General features: G+C 55.1%; 6 protein-coding genes across 6 annotated transcripts; 4 read left to right on the plus strand and 2 right to left on the minus strand.

Moving 5' to 3' along the window:
• The first annotated feature begins 1,029 nt into the window (after window positions 1-1,029).
• On the plus strand, window positions 1,030-5,625 carry J3D65DRAFT_625055 (uncharacterized protein). Its single transcript, XM_066800310.1, has 7 exons — window positions 1,030-1,179; window positions 1,229-1,293; window positions 1,353-1,528; window positions 1,580-1,714; window positions 1,768-1,998; window positions 2,047-2,293; window positions 2,513-5,625. The coding sequence occupies exons 1-7, from the start codon at window positions 1,109-1,111 to the stop codon at window positions 5,287-5,289; spliced, it is 3,702 nt and encodes a 1,233-aa protein (XP_066655453.1). The 5' UTR covers window positions 1,030-1,108; the 3' UTR covers window positions 5,290-5,625.
• A 789-nt stretch (window positions 5,626-6,414) lies between these two features.
• On the plus strand, window positions 6,415-10,817 carry J3D65DRAFT_375630 (uncharacterized protein). The gene is made up of 8 exons (XM_066795735.1): window positions 6,415-6,701; window positions 6,751-6,815; window positions 6,863-7,056; window positions 7,123-7,179; window positions 7,231-7,320; window positions 7,375-7,641; window positions 7,696-7,876; window positions 8,062-10,817. The coding sequence occupies exons 1-8, from the start codon at window positions 6,628-6,630 to the stop codon at window positions 10,686-10,688; spliced, it is 3,555 nt and encodes a 1,184-aa protein (XP_066655454.1). The 5' UTR covers window positions 6,415-6,627; the 3' UTR covers window positions 10,689-10,817.
• Window positions 10,818-10,887: 70 nt separating this feature from the next.
• On the minus strand, window positions 10,888-13,062 carry J3D65DRAFT_375883 (major facilitator superfamily domain-containing protein). The gene is made up of 5 exons (XM_066795737.1): window positions 12,863-13,062; window positions 12,674-12,818; window positions 12,517-12,625; window positions 11,342-12,470; window positions 10,888-11,274 (listed from the first exon to the last, which is right to left on the minus strand). The coding sequence occupies exons 1-5, from the start codon at window positions 12,921-12,923 to the stop codon at window positions 11,087-11,089; spliced, it is 1,632 nt and encodes a 543-aa protein (XP_066655455.1). The 5' UTR covers window positions 12,924-13,062; the 3' UTR covers window positions 10,888-11,086.
• A 962-nt stretch (window positions 13,063-14,024) lies between these two features.
• Window positions 14,025-16,068, plus strand: J3D65DRAFT_667973 (uncharacterized protein; the record flags this gene model as incomplete). Its single annotated transcript, XM_066803072.1, has 4 exons — window positions 14,025-14,418; window positions 14,494-14,936; window positions 14,982-15,296; window positions 15,346-16,068. The coding sequence occupies 4 exons, from the start codon at window positions 14,025-14,027 to the stop codon at window positions 16,066-16,068; spliced, it is 1,875 nt and encodes a 624-aa protein (XP_066655456.1).
• A 1,683-nt stretch (window positions 16,069-17,751) lies between these two features.
• Window positions 17,752-19,947, plus strand: J3D65DRAFT_375760 (uncharacterized protein). Its single transcript, XM_066795736.1, has 2 exons — window positions 17,752-18,436; window positions 18,488-19,947. The coding sequence occupies exons 1-2, from the start codon at window positions 17,859-17,861 to the stop codon at window positions 19,701-19,703; spliced, it is 1,794 nt and encodes a 597-aa protein (XP_066655457.1). The 5' UTR covers window positions 17,752-17,858; the 3' UTR covers window positions 19,704-19,947.
• A 1,045-nt stretch (window positions 19,948-20,992) lies between these two features.
• J3D65DRAFT_375269 (lipoic acid synthetase precursor) lies at window positions 20,993-22,860 on the minus strand. Its single transcript, XM_066795734.1, has 3 exons — window positions 22,737-22,860; window positions 21,663-22,685; window positions 20,993-21,602 (listed from the first exon to the last, which is right to left on the minus strand). Exons 2-3 carry the CDS (start codon window positions 22,627-22,629, stop codon window positions 21,286-21,288), a joined length of 1,284 nt encoding a protein of 427 aa, XP_066655458.1. The 5' UTR covers window positions 22,630-22,685; window positions 22,737-22,860; the 3' UTR covers window positions 20,993-21,285.
• Between the last annotated feature and the right edge of the window lie 11 nt (window positions 22,861-22,871).

Genomic DNA, 22,871 nt, shown 5'->3' on the forward strand with positions numbered 1-22,871 from the left:
GAGGTTGACTGGAAGCCGTCAAACGAGACCACAGCATCACTTCCAGATTCGGTATGCGGCATTGGCATGTAGCGTCAAACGTCTGCGCTGTAGGGCAATAGGCTCAGCATGTGCAGAGGTGGGTCGATGTCCTGAAGCGTGGAGTTCGTTGACCAATTGACGGCGGGGATGTCAGGGAGGCCTGTGCGCCCACTCGCTACGGGCGTTGTGACGTCATTGGTGGTCGGCCGGGCACGGACGGTTACGGTCCGGGTGGTCCCGTCAGTTGTTTTGACGCGTCTCTGCGCGCGACCTCTCCTGACTTACCTCTGCGGGCTGCTCCACTACTGGCGTCAATTCGAAGACCACCAGTTGATACATTGCGGAAAACAAACGAAGCGAGACAGTGTCAGTGCCAGAATCCGCCCACCCACGCATTTGGGCTCAAATTCAGCGCCAAAACCCAGTCGTGCTCAGTATCGATTTAGCTGCATAGTCTAACATCTATGCGGGCCCACTGACGCGATGTCGCAGAGCGAGGATATGTCCATCGCCACACTTACCCTCAGACATTCCCCGAGGGCCAACTGAGTTCCGTCCCGTGAATCACGGACCTCGCATCCGCGCGAACCTTGCAGAGGGTTGACCTATGAGACCAGGCTGAGTCACACAGTGAAATAATTTCAGACCGTAGCTGTGGAATCATCTCGCAAATCGACCCAGAGGTAAAGAGCCTGGGCTGGACCACAGGATCAACAAGCAAATCCTACGGCGACAAATCAACGAGGTGAAAATGGTACTGCGATTCATCCACCCATTCACTGAAGTCTTGATTACGGCCCCAATTTGCAGCTCTGCTCAGCCTCGTTTTCGCGCTGTGGCACTTTTCAATTGGACAATGGTGCTTGTCGACGCGACAAGCGCATGCATGGCACGAGTTCCCGCATTCACAATGGGGGCTGCATCAACCGCCTGGAGAATGACACCACAGGGGTAGTCGTGTCTCAGCATTCCTTCGGACCCGTGTGGCCAAAGCTATTCATCTGGAGGAGCTATAAAAGCGCTTCCTGGAACGACTTAATGCTACATTTCGTTTGAACTCGTGGTTGAAGGCCAAAACCAAGTAAAAATGGGGAAAACTTATTCTTACGGACCCAATATCGTCCATGAGCCTACAGACACGTCAAGTATCGTTGCAGAGTAAGTTGACATAATTCAAGCTGTGTCGTCTCCTTCCTTACCACAGTAGTATCTGCTTTGTCCACGGACTAGGTGGCCACCGGGAAGATACCTGGACGAAAAAAGAAGGAAAAGGTCAGTGCTGGGAGGCTCCCCAGAAATCAACGACACTGATTCAGGGATCGTTTCTCCAGGCTCCTGTTTTTGGCCCAAAGAGCTCTTATCTACAGACATCGGAAACGTCAGAATCATCTCTTGGGGCTACAACGCAGCGATTGTTGCTTTCTTTGGAACGGACAGCAAGGAAAGTCTGCAGGGTCTCGGGAATGCTCTCATCAACGACCTTTCGATACTTCGAAAACGTGAAGTGGTAGGTACAATCCAGTGATGTAAAATCACAAACGGCTGACACATCATATAGCGGGAAAGACCTTTGATTTTCGTGGCACACAGTCTAGGCGGTCTTGTGGTCAAACAGGCAATCATCCAGTCAAATACTCATTACAACAACAAGTCATCTCGATCGGGGGATATGTTTCCTGCCGTCAAGTGCGCGGTAAGTTTGTATCTACGGAGGCAGCACAGCAAAAAGCTTACCTATGGACCTAGATGTTCTTGGCAACTCCTCACAGGGGCTCAAATGCTGCGAATTGGGCAGACATGGTCACGACAATCACTGCACCATTAGCCATCAGGCTATCCAACAAAGAACTCGTGAAGACTTTGAAATCTGATTCGTGCGTTTTGTACAACCAGAGAGAAACCTTCTTGGCTGTGCGCCACTCCGTCGACCTGGATGTGCCATGCTTCTACGAAAACCGCCCTACATCGAAGATGACAGTACGATCTGCCTTGATATAATCTTGTCCCACGGCTGACCGCTCCCAGATCGTCCCCAAGGACTTTGCCGTCATAGAGGATTGTCATACCCGGATTGCAATGGACGCAGATCACCATGAAATTTGCAAATTCAACGACAAGAATGACGTCAACTATCAAAGAGTCCTCAACGAGATCCAGATGGCTGTGGAGAAAATCGAAACGGAGAGAGACACAGCCGCTAAAGAAATACAAGAGAGACGAGAAAGAGAAGCTAGAGAGGTACAGGAAAGCACAGCGAGAGTATCCCGGCAAGGTCAGTCACGATGGTTTCGAACTACCTGACTGCCTCCATCCTACCGTCTTCCTCAGAAAATATTCGTCAAATAAAGTCAAGGACTGCTTCCTAGGTGCAGTTGTACATGAATGCTCCTTGAGCGCAGGCGTAGCAGCGAATGAATGCTCCTTGAGGGTGTTTAGATGCGGATCCAGCGAATTCAAAGTGATATTGATCAGCTACTGACTTAACGAGCAGAGACCGACGACCTCCTAAAGTCGTTATATTTCGCCGATATGGACCGAGTACCTCGCAGGATTGAAAATGCATTAGCCGGAACCTTTGAGTGGCTATTCGAGCAACAACCTTCTGAAAGTGACTGGGCCGAGGACGAGCAGTCAGACCACATTGCGGATTTTCAAAAGTTCCTCAATTGGGTACATTCTCCCCAATCCCTCTTCTGGATTACCGGGAAGCCTGCTTCGGGGAAGTCGACAATGATGAAGTACATCGACAACGATGGGTGGGAAAGACTGACTCAACACCTCAAGCAATGGACCGACGGCGATCTACTCATCCCCGCCGCTTTCTTCATAAGAAATACTTCCGAGTCCCAACTGTCACGATGCGGATCCGGCCTTCTTCGCTCTCTTCTATACCAGCTGTTACGCCACCCGGAATTGGAAGACATCATCAAGTCTGCCTTCGCAAACAGCCCAAGCTCCCCGCAATCGTCGAAAGATTTAGAATGGTCTTGGGAACAACTGGAAGCTGCATTGATCCGCTGTCTGTCCAAAAAGCCTTCCAAGACAAAATTATTCCTCTTAGTGGACGGGCTCGACGAGCTCAATTCAATAGAAGAGAGAGATCAGAGTGAAGGGCCGCCAACTTTCGCTGCACGAGCCTCAGCATGGGATCCCATGATGGCGTTGTTGATCCGAGTCTCGAAATTTCCAGGTATCAAGATCTGTCTCTCCAGCCGACCATTTTCCCAGTTGGAAAAACATTTTACGGAATCCTCGCGCCTGGAGATTCACAGGCTCACAGCTGGCGATATCAAGAAGTTCACCGAAAGCGTGCTCGAGAAGAACGACAGTGTTTGGCAAAACCTCACAGAACAGATTGTTGACCCCCGGGAACGCATCTCACACATGATTCAGATAGGAGCTGAAGGAGTCTTCATGTGGGTAAAGATCGCTGTACGCGCGGTGAACGCGAACTTGGATGGATACGCAAGCTTTGAAGACATTGAAAAAATGCTCAATGGGTTTCCGGGCGAATTGACTTCTGCCAATGGGCTTTACGCCCAGGCGCTCAGCAACTACCAGGATGGGTACAATCGGGATACGGGGCTCCGAATGTTCTATCACCTCTACGACTTCAACAACCTGAAAGAGGACCGGAAGCTTCAAATTACTCCAATGAATCCGCAAGTTCTCTATCTTGCAGAAAAGCTCAATGGAAGAGAAGACAAAGTGTTCGAATCAACTCGGGGTGTGTACGATCTGCTTTCCTCCAGGACGGAATGGCATGCAATCGTCGAAAAAGAAAAGAGGCGTATTTGGAACTACACCGCCGGTCTACTTGAATGTCGAGATCTTGGAGATAGAAGCAGCTGGAGAGCAGACACCAACGAACTCACTGTGACCTGGGCCCATGAGACAGTCCGCGAATTTCTTGGAAGAAAGCACCGCAGCAAGATAGTGATGTGGGACCAGGAACCTGGGAGAACACTCGATGAGAACGAGAGCACTTCTAGGGTCGCCATCGCATTCCTCCTCTTCGACTTTCGGCTGTCTTTGATTCCTCGTCGTATCCAAGGCCCGTTATATGAATCACTCCATTTGCTCACGGGACTTCAGGAAATAGCAATGATAGGCATTGGAGAAGATGCCGTATTCGACAAGGCCAAGGGATTCCTGAAAAAAGTGTTGATGACCTGGATCAGACTAGCAAGATACATGGAACCTCATGTCCTCCAAGATTATCCCGTCGATCACCCCAAAGACTCTGAAACCCTAGAAGAAAAGCTCCTCAACATATGTCTGACATACGGCAACGGAATGCTTTTCGTCTTCAAAATCTACGAGGAACCATGTACTACGGTGATTCGCAAAAGACCTCTCATTGATATATATCTAAGTCGGCTCCAGGCCTGGGCAGTGCGGGCTGGTCACAGGATTGCCTTACTTGATGGAGCTCATATGATATTTGAGTACAGTTACGACGACTCTCTGCATGCACTGCAAGCACTGCAAGAGCAAGACGGCATTCTGAGTCGGAGTCTAAACACCGTATGGGGAGGACACTCAGTCTGGCACAGATACCTACATCGCGGTCTCGCGGGTAGCAGATTTGAGGAAATTGACATTTTGATGGCACACAATACTCATTGGAACGGGGTCATGGCCATGACCTGGAAAGATGTCAGGGAGCTGGACGAACTTATCGCAAGGCCATGCCAGAGACGCATCTGTGAGCCGACACAGTTCTGGGGCGAAGGACTTGGCAGATCATACTCTGTTGCATGTTTTGTTGCCCTTGTAATTCTGTGTGATCAGAAAGGGTCGCGGAAGGTGCCCGAGCTTCCCGAATTGGACCTCCCACCTCTCTCAGGACATCTCCTGGAGATCCACAACGTGATCAAAGCAGAAGAAAAAAGCCTCGAGGGACTTCTACAGTCAAATAACATCTATACAAAGATTGGAGACCTCGAACTCGAGGCTACCAAGTCGAGCAGCACTATCCTTGCGGGGCTGTCTGCTATGAGACGCGATTTGCTCCGTTGGACTTCGACGCTACAGCGTCATCAGTTTTCTGGCTTTCGACCTGGAGAGCTGGAGCTACTTCAAAGCCGGCTTGAATTGCGGTACAGTCCTCTCCTGAAAGACCTTTCCTGGTATGACTTTGAGGCCAAGAGGAGAAGGGAGGAGGAGCGTCTTCAAAGAAAGCTAAAGGAAGAAAAGCAAAGGGAGATGCGTGAACGCAACAGAGAACAAGAAATGGAGCCTTGGCGCAGGAAAAAGGAGCAGTGAGGGAACAGTCTTGAAAGTGGATGGATTGGTCAGGGAGTATTCGGTTCGGACGAATTGGAGTGGTCAACGACTGCTCCTTCGGTGCAACCATGATATCGGAAGATAGTCTCTCGGCGCAACTGGATGGAACTGTGGGAGGCTTGTACGTCGAACGCCGGCAGACGGATGAAGTCAGTGGGGAACGGTCTTGATGGAGGACAGAGTCTCCAGTGGTAGGCAGTAGAGTCCTTAGACAGCCGTCGCGCTAGTCCGTAGTTAGTCTAGCGTGTGGTGCTGCGGGCGTCGCCCTGAGGGATATCTCAGTCACGCACTCACCTACTCAATACAATCACCTTGATTTCGCACCTTCGGCGGACCTGATCTCCTTCAAGTCAGTTCCAGTTGATTGAGGCGCGTCTCTGCGCCCGCGCTCTCCTAGACAATACAACAACCACATTCTGCACCTTCTTCATCAGTCATTTTGACGCGTGTTCGCACGCGTCCTGTCCAAAGCAATTCAACGACCAGGATCCACCAGCCGTATTGCCAGAAGAACTCGTTTCATTTGGACTCCCACAGTCGCAGTTCCCGGTGCTTTGGTCGTCTTTCGGCCCAGACGCGACATCCAGCGCTTCTCACTCAGTCCCCATATGTAAGTGACCCGTTCTGGATGGCACCCTGGACGACACACTGGACGAAGCGCTGAGCCGCACCTGCACCTGCGATACTCCGCCCAAAAGTAGTGCAGCTCAGCCAGTACCCCAGCCGCCGCTTACCTTCCCATTCCTCCGGCCTTGATTTCGCGCTGTGGCGTTCTTGACGTTGATACCCACCGAGCTGGCCGGTCCGGCGTCTATGTGGACCCAATTGGAAGGAAAAAGAAGCGATCTTGCAGAGCACGGATAAATCGCAACAAATACGCGCCAGGGCCATGTCGAACGAGAGCCTCAAGCGCGTAAGTGGAGGGGACGGGTCTGGTCGTGACTGGACCAGCGTCGTGTGGGCCGCACGAGCAGGAGAAGATCATCTACACAGCAGAGCAAGGTTCTGTCTTGGTAAGCATTCCATTGGATCACAGTGTGCAGCCATGGAGTAGATCCGCGGACCTGAGAGTGCGAAATGCAAGCACCTGCATTTTCTGTGGGGCCTTTCTGCCGCCCGGAGCAAGTTACTATCTGGGAAGACCAGCCACGATACGCGGAATCGACTCGTCGTTTGCGAGCACCAATTCGAATTTATAGAACGTCTTAATCAAAGCTGCGAAACTAAATATGCGCATTTCCGCACCGATCCTCCGCCCAAATCTCAAGCCCAAGCCCAAGCCCCAAGCTTTACAATTCGACAACGCTCATTGAAATCATGGTGAAGAAGACTTATGAGACTGGCGCAAAAATACTCTACGAACCCGAGGATAGAGCACGGATTGTAGCGGAGTAAGTGCTTCGACCCTATACGGTATGGGTCTGCCGCTTACCATCAAAGCATCTGGTTTATTCACGGGTTGAATGGGGACCGTCTGAAGACCTGGACCAGACAGACCTCGAAAGGTGAGACTTTGAAAACGCAGTGTTCATCCCATACTTATCAAGCGCAGGTGATGTGTGCTGGCCGAAGGACCTATTACCTCACGATCCGCAGCACCAGGAATTGAGCGACGTCAGAATCATTACCTGGGGGTACAACTCAAAAGCAGCATCCTGGACAAAGGAGACGAGCCAAGACACAGTCTTTGGACACAGTCAGAGTCTTCTTGTGGATTTATGTCGATTGAGGGCCCGGGAAGAAGAGGTATCCATCCATTCAAGTCATTGGAAGATATCCGAACAGGTTCGTGAGGGTGCTGACTCCAAGCAGAAGAGAAGATCGATCGTATTCATCGTCCACAGCCTTGGAGGAATTTTGATCAAAGAGGTACGTGAGGTGAGAGGTATGAGCTCGATCGACACACTTACATAAGTGTAGGCGCTTGTTCTCTCGAATAGCCGATCAGGAAGAAGTACGGAAAAACGCGAAGATGAGTGGTCAACAATATTTCCCTATACTCTGGGCGTGGTGAGTGTTTCTTCGCTTTATGAGCGTAAGGGGACTGTCCGCTTATCAAAGCAGGTGTTCTTGGGCACGCCTCATGCAGGGAGTGACATGACTGAAAGCCTGGAATTGGCCGTTCGACTCTCAATGGGAAGCAGGAACAAAAGACTGCTCAGCAACTTGTCCCGAGAATCAGGTGATCTGGAAAGACAAAGCGAAAACTTTGCGACGATATCAAAGCAGAAAGACCTCGAGATTGTGTGCGCGTACGAGACACTGCCGGTTAAACTCCCCGTCTCGGCCTTCTTGCCGCACTGTATGAGGCCAAGACCCATCAGAAAACTTGTAAGTAGCTCCACAGGCTCGTAAAATAAGGCTTCAGATGCTCACGACGCGTAGATTGTCAATAAAATGTCTGCGATCCTCCACGGTTGCGACACGTCTTTTGGAATCAACGCAGACCACAGCAACATGTGCAAATTCAGCGACCTTGCCGATGAAGGATACCAAAAAGTGTCGCATCAGGTGTGGCAAATGGTCCTTCACGGTAGGAGGGAAGAGGAGGCTCTGAATGCGCGAGGTTAGTTACATATTTATATTTATACGACGACAAACATTACAATGGACCCATATGGAGTGTGATTATGCAGGCCAATGCTTCCGAGGCTCAAAATAAGAGGCATATCATGGATATCGAATCGCTTTGAGTTCAAAGCAGGGCAACAAGTGGGATATCCATGATCGTATGCTAACTTGACACACCAGAGAAGAATGAGCTCCTCAAATCATTGAGCTTTGCTAATATGGACGACGTGCGAAACAACATCCGTGACCACAGTGAAGGGACCTTTGAATGGCTCTTCGACAAAGCGCCTTCTAAAGACTACTCCACTTCATTCGTCAAGTGGCTGCACTCCTCGGAATCCATTTTTTGGATAACTGGCAAGCCAGCATCTGGAAAATCAACACTGATGAACTTTATATATAAGCACGAAAGCCTCGAAAAGCACCTCACGGACTGGGTCGACGGCGGAAGTCTCGTCAAAGCGATAGTCTTCATCAGACGATCTGCCGAATCACATCTCTTGCGGCGCGGAACTGGTATACTGCGCTCATTGCTCTCCCAGATGCTATCCGAGGAACCAAAGCTGGTCAAGGTCGTCAATTTAGTCTGCAAACAGAATTACCCGCACTCAGACTTTTCAAAATTGTCCTCCTGGTCGTGGAATCACCTGCTATGCGCATTTCAGGGTTGCTTGCAACAAAAGCCTCCTCACGCGAAGCTGTTCCTTTTGATCGACGGGCTCGACGAATTTGAGGCACTGAAAGATATAGACGGACCCTATTTCCAGAAATCGCGCCGGGAGAAAGACTACGAACTGGAACGATTCCTGTGCCAACTGCTTCAAGTCGACGGTCGACCCGACGTCAAAATTTGTCTCGCCAGTCGGCCCATTCGAGCTGTTGAATTGAAACTGGACCGATTCTCTTCCCTCAGAATACACGATCATACCAAGGATGATATCAAAATATGCGCCGATACGATGCTGTCAGAATACGGCGGATTGTGGGCAAAGTTCGAGACAGACACGACGAATCCACGCGAGATCATTTCCAACAAAATCCAGGCGAAGGCCCAGGGAGTATTCATGTGGGTGTTCGTCGTGGCTCGTAATGTGGGCGTTGAGTTGATCTACTGTCGCGATTTCCGTCAGCTTGAAGAAGAAGTGGAGAACTCCCCAGAAGAACTTTGCGGTCCAACGGGCCTTTACCAGGAAGCGCTCGAAAACCGGGTCCCTGAGAACCATCGCGAGCAAGGATTACGCATGCTCTACCACACACTGGACTTAATGTTAGTCCCCGGTGAGGAAGAGGTTGCCTTATGGGGAGAGGGGTTCAGGATTCGGGTTTACCCGAGCCTCTTGGCCCTAATGATTGCCGAAGAAGTACGTTGGAGTGAAAGCTACCGAAATTTGTCGGTGCGAGAGCTCTTCCCCGTGCTGGCTTCAGAAGAAAAATGTCAAGCCCTGTCCAAGACAGGAGAGTTCTGGCTCAATAACCATACTGCTTGTCTCTTGGAGCTTCAGGGCAGTGAAGAAAGCGACAGGACTGTCGTCTTCGCACATGAGACAGTCCGCGAATTCCTGGAAGAGCAGAGAGAGACCTACCTGAGTGGAAAATCGAAATCCAAGCCGCAGAAAAGCCTGGCAAGATCTGAGAGCTACACCAGAGCAGTCGTTGCACTTATCATCTGCGAATTTCGGAACCTGTTCTTGAAAAACCCTGCCATGCCCCAAGGAACACCCCGAAGATACTTACCAGGTGGGTCCTTGTTTGACGCACAAAGCGTGAACAAGGTTCTCAAGACTGCAGAATTCCACAATCAAATCCTGAGCATCTTGTTCGACTTCGCCATCCTCATCGATCAAAAGCGCACTTCCCTTCCAGACGATGACAGCTTCGCGTCCGCGGAGGAGAAACTGCTTCGCATCCTCTTTACGAGAGAAGCTGGGCGAGACTTCCTGCGAAGTCAGATGAGGACTCGATGTTATACTGTCTACCGTTCTCAGCCTTACCTTGACTTCTATCTCGGCGAGATCCCTCGCCAGACACAGCAGCGGCGGCGCTCTTCATTGGAGATCGAGAATGATAAACCAAAGGACGGTCCGACTGATACGCTTCTTGAGACCATGCTCTACGATCAAGGAGCAGATCCAAATGAAAAGTGGGACAATGAAACAATCTGGCACAGATTCTTGAGCTGCCGTGTACCAGTCGCGAAATTCGCCTCCGAAGCCGGACCAGGACGCCACTTCACTCAGCTAGTCCTGGCAGGCGCCGACATGAGAACAAAAGTGCACTTAACAGTCCAGATGAAACAATATCTGATGGGGGGTTTGAAGAGAAATCGCACGACGTATTATCGTAAAGAGGGCGATTCCCCCAATGTTTGGCGATTCTGCAAGAAAATGGACGAATCCTTAGGGCGCGGGATCGATCATGCTACGCCAGCTTACATCCTCGCATATTTTGTCGTGTGCTGTAATCTCGACCTGCCAGAGTATATTGATGATTTTAAGCTCCCACCCGCAAAGGGGAGGCTCTCCTTGGCGCTAGAAATCCTCTCAAAGAAAAACAGAGAATCCGACGCACTGATCAAGAGCGATTGCGTGAAGTACTGGGAGATGGGGCACACAAAAACGAAGAGGAAAAGTGCCGAAATCCAGCTCCGGCGCCTGGTTTCTCTGCTTCATCATCGTCGAGTTGGTCCGGTCACTGACTTACAAGAATACGAGTTCGCTGAGCTTACAGACTATTTCAAAAAATTTCAAATCCGCACACTGAAGCCGGAAATAGCGGAGAGATTATGGCGAGAAAAGAAGGAGAAGTGACGGAGAAGGATCTGCTGAGTAGCGATTGTCTTGATCTATTCTTGGAATCTCTGGATCCCCGGCGCTTGAGAGCTGGGTATTTTGGTTCGCCAGTCAGGGAGAGCGAGGATCGGAATTGGCAGACTTCGTATCCGTTCGGCAGCGGGACGTTGCGCGCATGACGGACGGCAAGACGGTTGTAGATAGGTATTTGCGGCAGCGCGGACGTTGGACAAGCGTCCATGCAGATAGGTTTCGCGCTGACACGTGCCAACGTCAATGCCAGCGCTCGACACACGGTCTCGACTCCAGCCCTCTCAGCACTCCGGACAGTCTTTTCAAATCACCACGACGCGCATGAGAGCCCATGCAAGATCGACCGAGAAAAATGGTATTTGGATTTCGATTGCCAGACGGTATTACAGAATGATGCGCCACTTGGCCGTCGCGTGGCGGATGCGCTCGCCGTAAAAGTAGAGCGGCACGCCCAGCAGGAGCAACGCGACGTAGATGCCGGCTTGCGTGCCGAAGCAGTCAATGTAGCCGACGTTCTCGACCCACGGCACGACGCCGTAAAGGAACCCAAACGCGACGATGTTTTTGAAGCCTGGCGGGTCAGCACTAGCCCTGATGGAAAGCGCGGAAGAGAGGGAGAAAGAGAGGGGAGGCCTTACCATTGACCAAAAGCAAAGCGTCCATCTGCACCGGAAAGTAACACTCGGAAACGTACACCATGGTCGGCGCCGTCGCGGCCGTCAAGCCGACGGATATCAAGCCGTAGCCCCAAAACAGCGCGACCCAGTGCCACGAGCGCTCGACGCCGTAGCCCCAAAGCAGACAGCCGACGGGCACCAGCAGCGCGGGCACGACCAGCAGCGGCAGGCGCGTCTCGGGGCGAAACACGCCGCCGGCGCGTTTGGTGCGCCACGCGCTGTAACGGTCGACGCACCAGCCGCCCACAAAGGCGCCGACGAGGTTGCCGAGCAGTCCGGGGACGTTGACGAGGCCGATGAGTGCGGGCGAGAAGGAGTAGGGCGGGGCGGAGAGGACGTAGGAGGAGAGGATGTTGATGGCGACGGTGAGGGCGAGGGAGACGGCGTAGGCGAGGAACGCGTAGATGACGGCCGGGTATGCGGATAGCGGGAACGGCCGCGCGAAGAGATGGAGCAGGCTGGCTTGAGGCCGGGGGCAAGAGAAGAGCTTGATCGACTGGCCGTACGTATTCTTTGGGATCTGGTCGGGCAAGTTCATGGGCGGCTGCGAGGCTCTGATGGCCGTCTTGCGCGACATTGTCGAGGCGAGGATGTCTTCCTTGGCGATTTCCTTGTCGGTGGAGGAACTCGCACTGAGCGTGTCTGGCCCGTCGCGGTCGTAAGATGTTTCGGGGACGAAGAAGACTACGAGGAGGAAGTTGATGCCGACGGCTATGGCGGCGATTCCCTTGTGCCACCGCCAGCCAATGGTCTCGGCAATGAAGCCGCAGATGAGTGGTCCGATGGTGTTGCCCCCTGAGATGCTGGCCATGTAGATGGACATTTTGGAGCTGCGCTCGTGGAGAAAGTAGAGGTCCTGAACTTTTGTTAGCTTGATCTCGAGAAATTGGTCGAGACTTACATTCACAATGGCAGCGCCGAGCGCCTCGGTGGTCGAGCCAGCAAAGGCGGCCACAATGTTCGACCAGAGCAAGCTCTTGAAGCTCTGCGCGAATGCTCCCCAGATGTATGCAACACACAAAAGCAGAGACGCAAGAACAAAGACTGGCCGCTTGCCAAAGTAGTTGGCTAGAGGAACCCAAAAGAAGTTCTGGCTTCAGGTTAGCAATGACCAGGTCAAATTGCGAGCAACTCACAAAAAGGCCCAAGACAAGGACAGGCCATTTGAGCAGGTCGCTCGTCTCGTTCATTGATTTTCCAAACTCTTTGCTAAGCAAAGCAAATGCGGGTGCCATGCCTCCAATTCTGAAGAAGAGTTAGAATGGCCATTGTGCAGGGGAAGAGACTACTGACGCATAATTTGTGAAGAATGTAAAGGAGCACACTGCAAAGAAGCACACATGTTTTTGGACCCGAGACCACCGAAGCGGATCATTGGGATCGGTTTTCGAAGGTCGAGGAAACAAAATGAGCTCCGCGTCTTTGCTGTCGGTCGAGGCTTTTGCGGTCAGCAGGCGTTCATGACAGGGCCAAAAGGCTTACTTTGCAGCTGGACCGTTCCCTCTGTCTGGTCCAGCTCGTGTAAGGTATACAGCTGTACCATGGCGACGTCTTGTCGTGGTCGGAGTATGAAAAGCCAGCACCAACCTTCCCGAGGCGAAAACAAGAAGAGAAATCGACGTCCCAGCAAATCCTACACAAGCTGCCTCGTCGCATATATGTATGGGTGCATTCTACTGTACATGGTGGCTTGGCGAGCTAGCGTTGTAGTAATCTCACTCCTGCGGGAGTGGTCGATGCTGGGCAGTAGTGGTGTGCCAGACTGCTCGGGTCCCCATGTCCGAAGAGGTTTTCGGCACTCGGAAACTGTTATTTTCGCCAATCAAACGGCATAGTGGAGCGCAAAGTAGGGTACTACTGCAGCTATTTTATCGAGATTCATTCTGGACGAATGTCTGGCCGTGGTGATATTCGGGCGCGGAGCTTTGTGCCTTGGAACTCGGGTGTACGACGCCACGGTTATCGGAGAATGAGACGGACAGCGCCACCTCGCCGCACCATGTACGACTCGGAGATTTTCGTTTTTCGAGAAGTGATTGGAGAGATGGAACAATATCGAAATTGCTGCAGAATTGTCCAACGTTGACGCGCAATCGCAGCGTATCTCCATGCTAACTATTCGCGTGGTGACTGAAAGGGGGAGATCGACCGGCAAAGCTTCCATCTCCGGCTTCTCGTATCTCTGCTAATCGAGTATCAAAAGGTCGGTCGCACAACAATTGAACAAGGGACGGTGCTCAGATTAGGACGGAGCATCGTCGGAATGTGGGATGAAGGAACGGCAGTTGTGCCGAGGGTTGGGGTGGGTATCCGTTGTGTTGCAAAAGTAGTGGGTGGTGTATGGCTGGAGGCTCTGGACATGATGGCAAGAAAAAGCGCAGCGGAGAACTTGTGGTGTTTTGTTCAAGACGGCCTTTTCGAACGACACCCTGAAAACGTCAAGCGACATCACGTGGGGGCATGGATTGCGGGGACGGCGATCCCTGTGCTCGGTTCACGTTAGACGCGACCGATCAACATCTTTCATGAACCCGACTCGACCTCGCTCATCTCGCCGCATCTCAGCCTTGCATCCGCATCTCATTCCTTACATCCACATCATAAATCTCCATACGTTGGGCGCTTCACCTCCAAATCGAACCTCATGTCGCGCGACTTTGACCGCAGTCGACCTCATCGCAGGCCAGAAAACTACCACCAAGCAGACTCGCGCCCCGTCGAGCGCCATGCCATCCGACATGACGGCCTAGACTACGAAGATGGTCCGCGATCTGACTACGGCCGTCGCCCGTCTCGCGAGTACGACGAACCCCGCCGCCGCGAAAATCAAAGCCGCGAGGAATACAGGGACCGCGATTCGTACCGCCACAACGAAGGCTATGATTACTATCACAACCAATTCACCGAGCATCCCTATCGCGGAGACGAGCGCCGTCGGAGATCATACTCGCGCTCCAGCTCGCCTCGACATGGCAGCAATCGCGGAGGACACTACAAAGAACGTCGCGGATCTCAGGACTCTTACGAACAATACTCGGGTACCTTCATAGCATCATGATGGCTGATATGAGATGTCAAGACGCAAAATGGGCTAATTTACTTGGTCTCTGAAGATCACCTCCGGCGTGGCCGCAGCAACTCGCCTTCTTTGGATTACGATGGTGCGTCCCGGGGACACTCGTCAGCTCGCCAGTCGAATTATGAATCCATTTCAACCACTCCGTACCAGGTCATCAGGACTCATGGCCCCCAGGCAAATGGAGATTGTACGCCGGATGGCTCCGCGACCCAGTTTCTCTTGATCAAGAAGCTTGGCGAGCAGGTCGACGAAGAAGGCTTCCTCCAGCTTGTTTCGAAATTGTTCAAGAGGGAGGACTCCCAGGAGGTCAAGGACCCGCAGCCGGTGACTGGACTGCGCTCGACCGGTCTCAAATCCACATCCATACCAAGGAACGCCGGTGCCAAGCCCGGTAGTTTGAAGCGCATCTTTCTTGTTCGCGACAAAATGACGGGATTCAGTTGCGGGTTCGGATTTGCAGAATATCACAGTAAAGAGGTAGGGGAAACCGTCCGAAGGAAAGAAAGGCGCTGACCCCGCTAGGACGCTACCGGGGCTTTTGAAAAATTTACACACGAGAGCGGCATCTTTCCGGAAGACGTCGAGGTCACGTTTGCCCACCTTGGTATCTTCATGCCAGCAGTGCCAAACATGCGGGAAAACTTCACTCACGCAAAGTCTGGCGGAGAAGACATGCGTCTTCAATACCGGTTACCGCACTTGTATGCCAGCGAGCTCGTGGTGTCGGAGAATCCTCCGGATGAACCCAAGGCTGTCGAGGCTGTGGAGAGGAGGGATGAAGAAAAGAAGGAGAAGAAGAGGAAAGCTGAAGATGGCGGCAGCAGCAAGTCGTCCAAGGTGTGTGACGAAGCTATCCGCACCTTGACCGCACACTGACAGTCGACAGGCACCAAAAATCAAGCTCCCAGCATTCGAAGCGTGGACCAAAGCACAAGTCCAGCTGGGCCACCGCGAAAAAGAAACCGCGCGTCCCGTCGAAGAAGCCGCGGCAGAGCAGCCGCCCGAAACGCTGCCCGTGTCGCCGCTCATCGACTGGGAGAACAACAGCTGCTTCCTCTGCCAGCGCAACTTCAAGCCCAACACCCTCCAGGCACACGTCGACAAGTCGGAGCTGCACAGGAAGAACGCGGCCGACGCGGACATGATTGCGGCCGGCTGGAAGAAGCTCAAGGAGAAGAAGCCCGGCACCGTGATTCCGGCGGCTGCGGCTTCCAACGTGAACGCCGCCAAGCCAATCGACCGCGCGCGCCTGCGCCGCCAGCAGCAGAGCCGCATGGCCGGCACGCCCGTGGGCAAAGCCGCACAGCAACACTCATCCCACGCCCCATCGTCGTCGTCGTCGTCGCCGCCGCCACAGCCGACCAAGAGCCTGGGCGCCAAGCTCCTCGAAAAGGCCGGGTACAGAGAGGGCGAGGGCCTGGGGGCGGCGGGGACGGGCATCACGGCGCCGATCGAGGTGGCCAAGTACGCCGAGGGCGTGGGGCTGGGGGCGGTCGGCGGCAAGCTGGGGCTCGCGCATGAGGTGGCGAATCAGGGGCACCAGGAGCGGTTGGCGCATTTGGCGCGGGAGCGGTACAAGGCGCTGGAGGGGGATGGGGGGAAGGAGTAGAAATTGAAGAGGTAGATTGGGTGGGGTAGGGGGCGTTGGATCTTCTGGTGTGTATCGTTGGTTGGTTGGATTTTGGGGTTTGATATGCTGGAGCAGCAGAAGAGGATGAGGGAGAGGGAGTATCGTCGTCAGCGACTGCATGCACATAGCCCGATCCTAGACAAAGGTTTCAACCCGCTGCAAACATCAACATCGACAAGTACATCAACAAACAGAGTGAGCACGGTGGGGCGAGGCGACACGAGGCAAGCAAGGCAAGGCGGGTACCAGGGTGATAGTTAGTCCGTCTGCGCCGCGGCCGCCCCGCCGCCCGGCAGAACCAAGCCAAATGTTTTGCGGGACGGGCGGCGGGCGGGCGGACGGTTCCTTCGCCAACCAACCTACCTGCTTAGCTATCTAGCTAAACCACGGAGCAAGAGACGCGCATGGGAATGGGGGTGAGGCTGACGGGACGGATAAGGACCAGCTACCAGCGCGCGGTGCTCTGCTCTGCTCTGCTCTGCACTGCACTGCTCTGCTCTGCTCTGCTCTGCTCTGCACTGCATTGCTCTGCTCAGCTCGAATCACGAACAGACGCTTCGCGAGACGGGTTTACAGGTAAAGTTAGGTGTGGACGGGCTGGGTGACTAGGAGACGGGTTCGCGGAACGCGGCTAAGTCTGTTCAAGCATCCGATGCTTTCGCGTGTGGATGGTCCCGGGCGCTTCGGTTGCTGTGGTTCTTTTTTGTTCGTTTTTCTTTTTGCCGTTGAAACACGCACCGACCTGGCTGGCTGCCAGCCTCACACGAGCCGCAGCGAGCGACCAATCAACGACGAGACGGTGTCTAGATTCGTGAGTTGCGTTGGGAAGAGGAGAGAAAGGATAGAAGAGGGCGTGAAACGGGGCGGGTGGCAGTGGCAGCGGCAGTGGTAGTGTGGTGTGGTGTGGTGTGGCAGGGAAGCGTTGGAGCCGAGGGTACAAGGGAGTGGAGCGGGAGAAGGTTTTTTGGTGTTTTGAGGGCAGGGGCAGGGGTTGCACGTGGAGGGATGGAGATAATCCGGATGGCGGTGCAGAAAGAGACAGAGGCAGAGAGGGGCTTAGCGTCGGTGGAGACCTGAGGCGGGGAATTTGCCGCAAGGGTCATGTCCGATCCGCTCATCTACAGTACCTACAGTACCTAGTAATCCAGATGCTGCAGGCTGCGACTATTGCTGCGCTGCACTGCTGCATCGTCTATTGCCGAGTGCATCTACCAGCACTTGAAGATTGATATGCATGGCTCTATCGATTGATTCAATGCGACGAGACAGACCGCCGACAGACTGGCAGACAAGACAGGTCCCCCCAATCAACCCCCGACGCGCCCTGATTGGCGGCGCGCAAATGACGACGCCGGATGCCACATGCCCATACGGCAGCCTTGCCGCCTGAGGTGGTCGACAGCAGAGTGAAGCGAACGAGCGACACAAGACACGACGGGACGACGCGCCCGGGCTGGGCTGTTTGGTCAGAGCGACGCTCCCGTCGTGTTCCTTCATCGTTTCCTGTTCCTCGTGCTGCCAGTGACAACCGGGATTTCGCAACCACCCATCCATGACCCGCGGCCCCAGGTAATGTACTTTAATATACCCAACTATCCTGGCCCACGGGCCTAGCGGGTGGCTGGCTGCTGTCGTCTCGTCTCTCCAGCTGTCTTCCCTTCTCTCCTCCAATTCTGCCTCACTCCCGTCCTCTCGCCCATCACCCGTCCAGCCACCGGCACTCTTTTCGACACACACCGTCCTCTGCTACTGCGCGGCCCGCCGTTGCCATGGCCAAGCCCAATCCCACTACTTCGAGCGCTGCTCCTGCCGCCGCCGCCGACCTCTCCCGCCACTCGAGCTTCTCCTTCCTGCGCCGCCAAAAGTCGACCGACGGCGCCAAAATGGGCAAAAAGGCAAAGCAACAGGCCAAGGACGACCTGCTGCGCCAGCAGCGCGAGCAGCAGGAAGCGTTGGCCAAGCGACCGCCGCAGCTGCCAGAAATGCCTCCAATGGCCTCGTCCGCCGTCAACACCACCTTTGGCACCTTTGGCGGCGACAACAACCACAACCACCTGCGCCCCGACTCGTACCACTACGTCTCCCACAAAGCCACGTCCTTTAGCCGCCCCTTGATGGACCGTAGGAATCCCTCCTCTGCCTCGCCCCTCGCCGTCCCTCCTCCCATTCCTCAGAGCCCCTCGTCGGCCACTCAAAACTACATCCATTCCTCTGAGCCCTACGACCCCGCCCACCGCTCTGAAAGCATGACGCACCGCGGCCGCTCCAGCTACGCCAGCAGCATCGCCAGCCCCGCCGTCAACAGTCCTCGTCGCGTTCGCAGGCGCAAGGACCCGACGGCCTTCAAGTGAGTTTGTCCCTTCTCGCCAACCCTTCCTTCCTGCTGACCGTCTGCTAGCGTCCTCGTCATTGGCGCCAGCGGCTGCGGCAAGTCGTCGTTTGTCAACTTCCTCAAGACGTCGCTGGCCCTGCCCAAGCCCAAGCACGCCATTGGCTCTCCGCCGCCCCGCCAGCACGACCCCAACTCGCCCTTCACCTCACACTACCTCGAGACCGAAATCGACGGCGAGCGCGTCGGCCTGACGCTGTGGGACTCGCAGGGCCTGGAGCGCAGCGTCGTCGACCTGCAGCTGCGCGAGATGACGTCGTTCATCGAGACCAAGTTTGACGAGACGTTTGCCGAGGAGCAAAAGGTGGTGCGCTCGGCCGGCTTCCGCGACACGCACATCCACTGCGTCTTCCTGCTGCTCGACCCGGCCCGCCTCGACGCCAACATTGCCCACGCCCGCGGCACCCCGGGCAGCTACGTCGACAAGTTTGCCGTGCGCCCGAATCTGGTTGGCTCGCTCGACGAGGATCTCGATCTGCAGGTTCTGCGCGGCCTGCAGGGAAAGACGACTGTCATCCCTGTCGTCAGCAAGGCCGACAGCATCACCACGGCCCACATGGCGTACCTGAAGCGATCCGTGTGGGACGGCTTGAAGCAGGCCAAGCTCGACCTGCTCGAGGCGCTGGACCTCGACGACGAGTCGGACGTCGACCCGGGCCTCGACGACGACACGGACACGGGATACGCCCAGTCGGACGACGACGTCGACCAGTCGGACATGATCAACAAGCTCGTCGACCGCTCCGACTCGGATTCGCAGCGCTCGTCGACGTCGGCCTCGTCGCCGCCCCCGCAGTCGCCCGTCGTCTCCAAGGCCGTCAAGCAAGGCCGCCGCCTGTCGGCCCAGCTCATGGCCGCCGCTCCCGACGACGACGAGCTGCCCTACCTGCCGCTGTCCATCATCTCGCCCGACATGTACGAGCCGCACGTCATCGGCCGGCGCTTCCCGTGGGGCTTCGCCGACCCCAACAACAACACGCACTGCGACTTTTTGCGACTCAAGGAGAGCGTCTTTTCCGAGTGGCGCGGCGAGCTTCGCGAGGCGGCGCGCGAGCGCTGGTATGAGGGATGGCGCACCAACCGACTCAAGCGACTGGGCGGCGGCCTCAGTGGTGCGGGCACGCCGCGGCGCAGGGCGGACTACGCCAGCTCTCCGGGCCCGCAGGGCACGCCGCGCAATGGAAACGGCAATGCCATGGCGTACAAGAGCGTTTCGACGTATTGAGGTGGATATTGGTGGAAGTGGTGGAATTGTGGTGGATGTGTGTGGGATGCGCGGGGATGATGCGCGAGTCGGCTTGTTCCAGCCGTTGTTTGATCGTCGCTGAGACGGACCGTGACCGGGCGAGGCTTGGTTTCGGGCAGCGCGACGTTTTTCCGGCCCGAGCTTGACAACCCGGACCTTACCACGGCACGCATACCGCTACGACTCGTCGAGAAGAAGTTGGTCATGAATACGGATGGATGGAAGGATTGATGGATTGATGGATTGATGGATTGATGGATTGATGGATTGATGGATGCATTACTCGGTGAGTATGCGCAGCTTTGCACTTTTTGACGGGTGTCCTTTTTTGCTTGGTCGTCTCTTCTCTTCTTCTACAACACTTTTTTTTCTTTCTTCTCTCTTTCTTCTATCGACGGCGCAGTCGTCCTCTTTTGATACACTACTTTTTTTTTTTTTTCCCCTCTCTCCGCGACACTGACACGCGATGTATGGTTTGCTGGTATGGTATGGTATGACTTGGCTGTTTTTTTTTATTTTTGCTGTTGCTGTTTGTCTGACTGATGATGCTTACTGCTTTTACTTTGTACGACGACGGCCGTGGCTGCTGCTGCTGCTGCTGGTTTCAATTCTGTTTTTTTTTTTTTTTTTTTTTTTTTTGCGTCTGCTGGACTGCGATATCGGATATGATATGAAGGGAGAAGTGCGTTGAGTTGATTCTTTTTGCTTGCTTGTTCTTCGATCGTATCTTGGTGTGCTATGGGGCACGGAAGGAGGCAGTGTTTTGTGTGGTGTGGTTTGAGGGACGGGAAGGGAAAGGAAGGGAAGGGAAGGGAAGAGGAGATGGGATTGATGGATGGATGGATATACCTTGAGAATGAATACTAGGGATGGGCATCGCAGTTGTGGTAGTAGACGTAAGGGAAATAGGTAGTAGGAAGTAGGTAGTAGGTAGTAGGTAGTAGGTAGTAGGCAGTAGGAACTTGAAAATGTGCATGGGATTCTTCCTTCTTCAATCGATCCTTTCTGACCTCTTGATTTATTAAGTATATCTACCTGCCTTGCCTTCCTCCTTTGACATGACCTTCAGCGAGTGGCAAACACCCTAGACCACCGACCTGAGATGTCATACAACATGTATACAGTAGGTCGTGAATAATCTGCCATGTATGTTGGATGTGCCAGACGCTCCGCGGCCCGTGTTCTACGCACACGCACGCTCTGCGACAGTGGTTTCAAGTTGAAGACGGAAAACGGTCTTCTGCTGCACTGCTGCTGTGCTACACTCTACCGCGAATGATTAGTGGTAGTAGTATTGGATTGATCCTCTTCCGTCTATGTGTGTGTGAGGTAAGGTAGGTATCGCTATGAGAGGTACGAGGAGGAGGGTAATAGGGAGGAGGAGGAGCGGCGGCGGCGGCAGTTAAAGCCAGCCAGCCAGCCAGCCGATCGTCGAGGAGGAGGGGATGCAGTGGATGTTGAAAAGGGGAGGGAAGGAAAGGGAAAATCGGCTGCGTTTGCCCGCGCCGCAAACACACGCTCTTCCTTCAGTTTGCTGCACGCAGTCTGCTACCGCACGCAATCATTTCGCCTCGGCTTTGCCGCCGCCCACGCTGACTTCTCCCACCTGCACCTCCCCCATCCCCACGTTCCCCACGCCCCCTCCCGCTCCGCCCGCGCCCCTCTTCTTGAGCACGTTCTCGATGAACGCCTCGCCCGCCTTGTACGACGACCGCACCAGCGGCCCGGACGCGCAGTACAGGAAGCCCAGCTCCAGCGCGCGCTGCCGCCACGTCTCGAAGACGGCGGGCGTGACGTATTCCTCGACTTTCATGTGCCGTTTTGTCGGCCGCATGTATTGGCCAAAGGTTATGACGTCGCAGCCGACGGCGCGGAGGGCTAAGGGGTGTGTCAGTTGAGAGGGGGAAGGGGGGATGTTGGGGAAGGGGGGGGACGCACCTCGCAGCGCGGCCCAGATCTGCTCCTCGCTCTCGCCCAGGCCCAGCATCATGCTCGTCTTGGTGATGACGTCCGGATTGGCCTGCTTCGCGCGCTCCAGCACGCGCAGGCTCTGCCGGAACCCGGCGCGGCGGTCGCGCACCATGGGCGTCAGCGCCTCAACCGTCTCGACGTTGTGCGCGTAGACGTCGAGCCCGCTGCGCGCCACCAGCCCCACCATGTCCAGGTCCCCGCCGTAGTCGCCCGTCAGCGCCTCGACCAGCATCGTCGGCGCCTTGTGCTTGATCTTGGAGATGGTCTCGGCGAAGTGCCGCGCGCCGCCGTCCGCCAGGTCGTCGCGGTCGACGCTCGTCAGCACCACGTAGCCCAGCCCCCAGCGCCGCAGCGCTTCGGCCGTGTTCTCCGGCTCGTGCGGGTCCAGCGGCGGCGGCCGGTTGCTCGTCTTGACGCTGCAGAACCGGCACCCGCGCGTGCACGTGTCGCCCATCAGCATGATGGTGGCCGTGGCGGCGTTCTTGTTGCCGCCGCCCCAGCAGTCGCTGATGTTGGGGCAGCGCGCCTCCTCGCACACCGTGTGCAGGTTCAGTCCCCTCAGGTCGTTCTTGATCCGCTTGAAGCTGTCGCTCGACGGGATGGGCGTCTTGAGCCACGACGGCAGCCGCGTGATTTTTTTCTTCTTGCCCTCCGGCCCCACCATGGCTGTCCGCAGCTCCAGCATCTCGTCCGTCGTCATGGGCTCCTCTTTTGCCGAGACGAAATCAGAGAGCGACGGCCCCGTGTTGAGTTTGTCGTGGAAGGCTGTCCGCGGCCGCGACACTTTCGCCGCGGGGGTCGACGACGCGGTGGGAGGCTCGGTGACGGCGGTGGCGAGGCCGCGGGCGAGGCGCCATTGTGCGGGGGCGCCGCGCGACGAGAGCGCCGACGCGGGCAGGCGGAGGCATTGCGAGCGTGGTATCGAGGAGGCCATTGTCGCTCAGGACGTGGGTTGCGGCGGCGAGGTCGAGGCCAGTGTTGGGAAGAAGACTGCGCGGGCCATCAATCAAAGCGTCGGGTGGTCAATCGCGTCAGTTGTACCTTTCTTGGCGCTGTTATCTTATCAATCGCGCGGCTGGCGGCGGCCTGTCGTCTTTCCGATGTCGGTTCCGCGCGGCTCGCCGACGACACTCGACAACAACAGTCATGCACATTCCACGCCTCGCAACTGGCTAC

The sequence above is a fragment of the Phyllosticta citribraziliensis genome (genome assembly GCF_038025025.1).
Source record: "Phyllosticta citribraziliensis strain CPC 17464 chromosome Unknown J3D65scaffold_6, whole genome shotgun sequence".
Taxonomy (NCBI): Eukaryota; Fungi; Ascomycota; class Dothideomycetes; order Botryosphaeriales; family Phyllostictaceae; genus Phyllosticta; species Phyllosticta citribraziliensis.

Coding starts and splice junctions, on each gene's coding strand:
- J3D65DRAFT_625055 (XM_066800310.1), top strand. CDS start 1,109: ATGGGGAAAACTTATTCTTACGGACCCAATATCGTCCATGAGCCTACA. Junction 1,180..1,228: donor ACGTCAAGTATCGTTGCAGA/GTAAGTTGACAT, acceptor TTACCACAGTAG/TATCTGCTTTGTCCACGGAC. Junction 1,294..1,352: donor GACGAAAAAAGAAGGAAAAG/GTCAGTGCTGGG, acceptor TCGTTTCTCCAG/GCTCCTGTTTTTGGCCCAAA.
- J3D65DRAFT_375630 (XM_066795735.1), top strand. CDS start 6,628: ATGGTGAAGAAGACTTATGAGACTGGCGCAAAAATACTCTACGAACCC. Junction 7,321..7,374: donor TTCCCTATACTCTGGGCGTG/GTGAGTGTTTCT, acceptor TTATCAAAGCAG/GTGTTCTTGGGCACGCCTCA. Junction 7,642..7,695: donor CAAGACCCATCAGAAAACTT/GTAAGTAGCTCC, acceptor CACGACGCGTAG/ATTGTCAATAAAATGTCTGC.
- J3D65DRAFT_375760 (XM_066795736.1), top strand. CDS start 17,859: ATGGCCAAGCCCAATCCCACTACTTCGAGCGCTGCTCCTGCCGCCGCC. Junction 18,437..18,487: donor AAGGACCCGACGGCCTTCAA/GTGAGTTTGTCC, acceptor ACCGTCTGCTAG/CGTCCTCGTCATTGGCGCCA.
- J3D65DRAFT_375269 (XM_066795734.1), bottom strand. CDS start 22,629: ATGGCCTCCTCGATACCACGCTCGCAATGCCTCCGCCTGCCCGCGTCG. Junction 21,603..21,662: donor GATCTGGGCCGCGCTGCGAG/GTGCGTCCCCCC, acceptor CACACCCCTTAG/CCCTCCGCGCCGTCGGCTGC.
- J3D65DRAFT_375883 (XM_066795737.1), bottom strand. CDS start 12,923: ATGGTACAGCTGTATACCTTACACGAGCTGGACCAGACAGAGGGAACG. Junction 12,819..12,862: donor GGGAACGGTCCAGCTGCAAA/GTAAGCCTTTTG, acceptor TGACCGCAAAAG/CCTCGACCGACAGCAAAGAC. Junction 12,471..12,516: donor TCCTTGTCTTGGGCCTTTTT/GTGAGTTGCTCG, acceptor ACCTGAAGCCAG/AACTTCTTTTGGGTTCCTCT.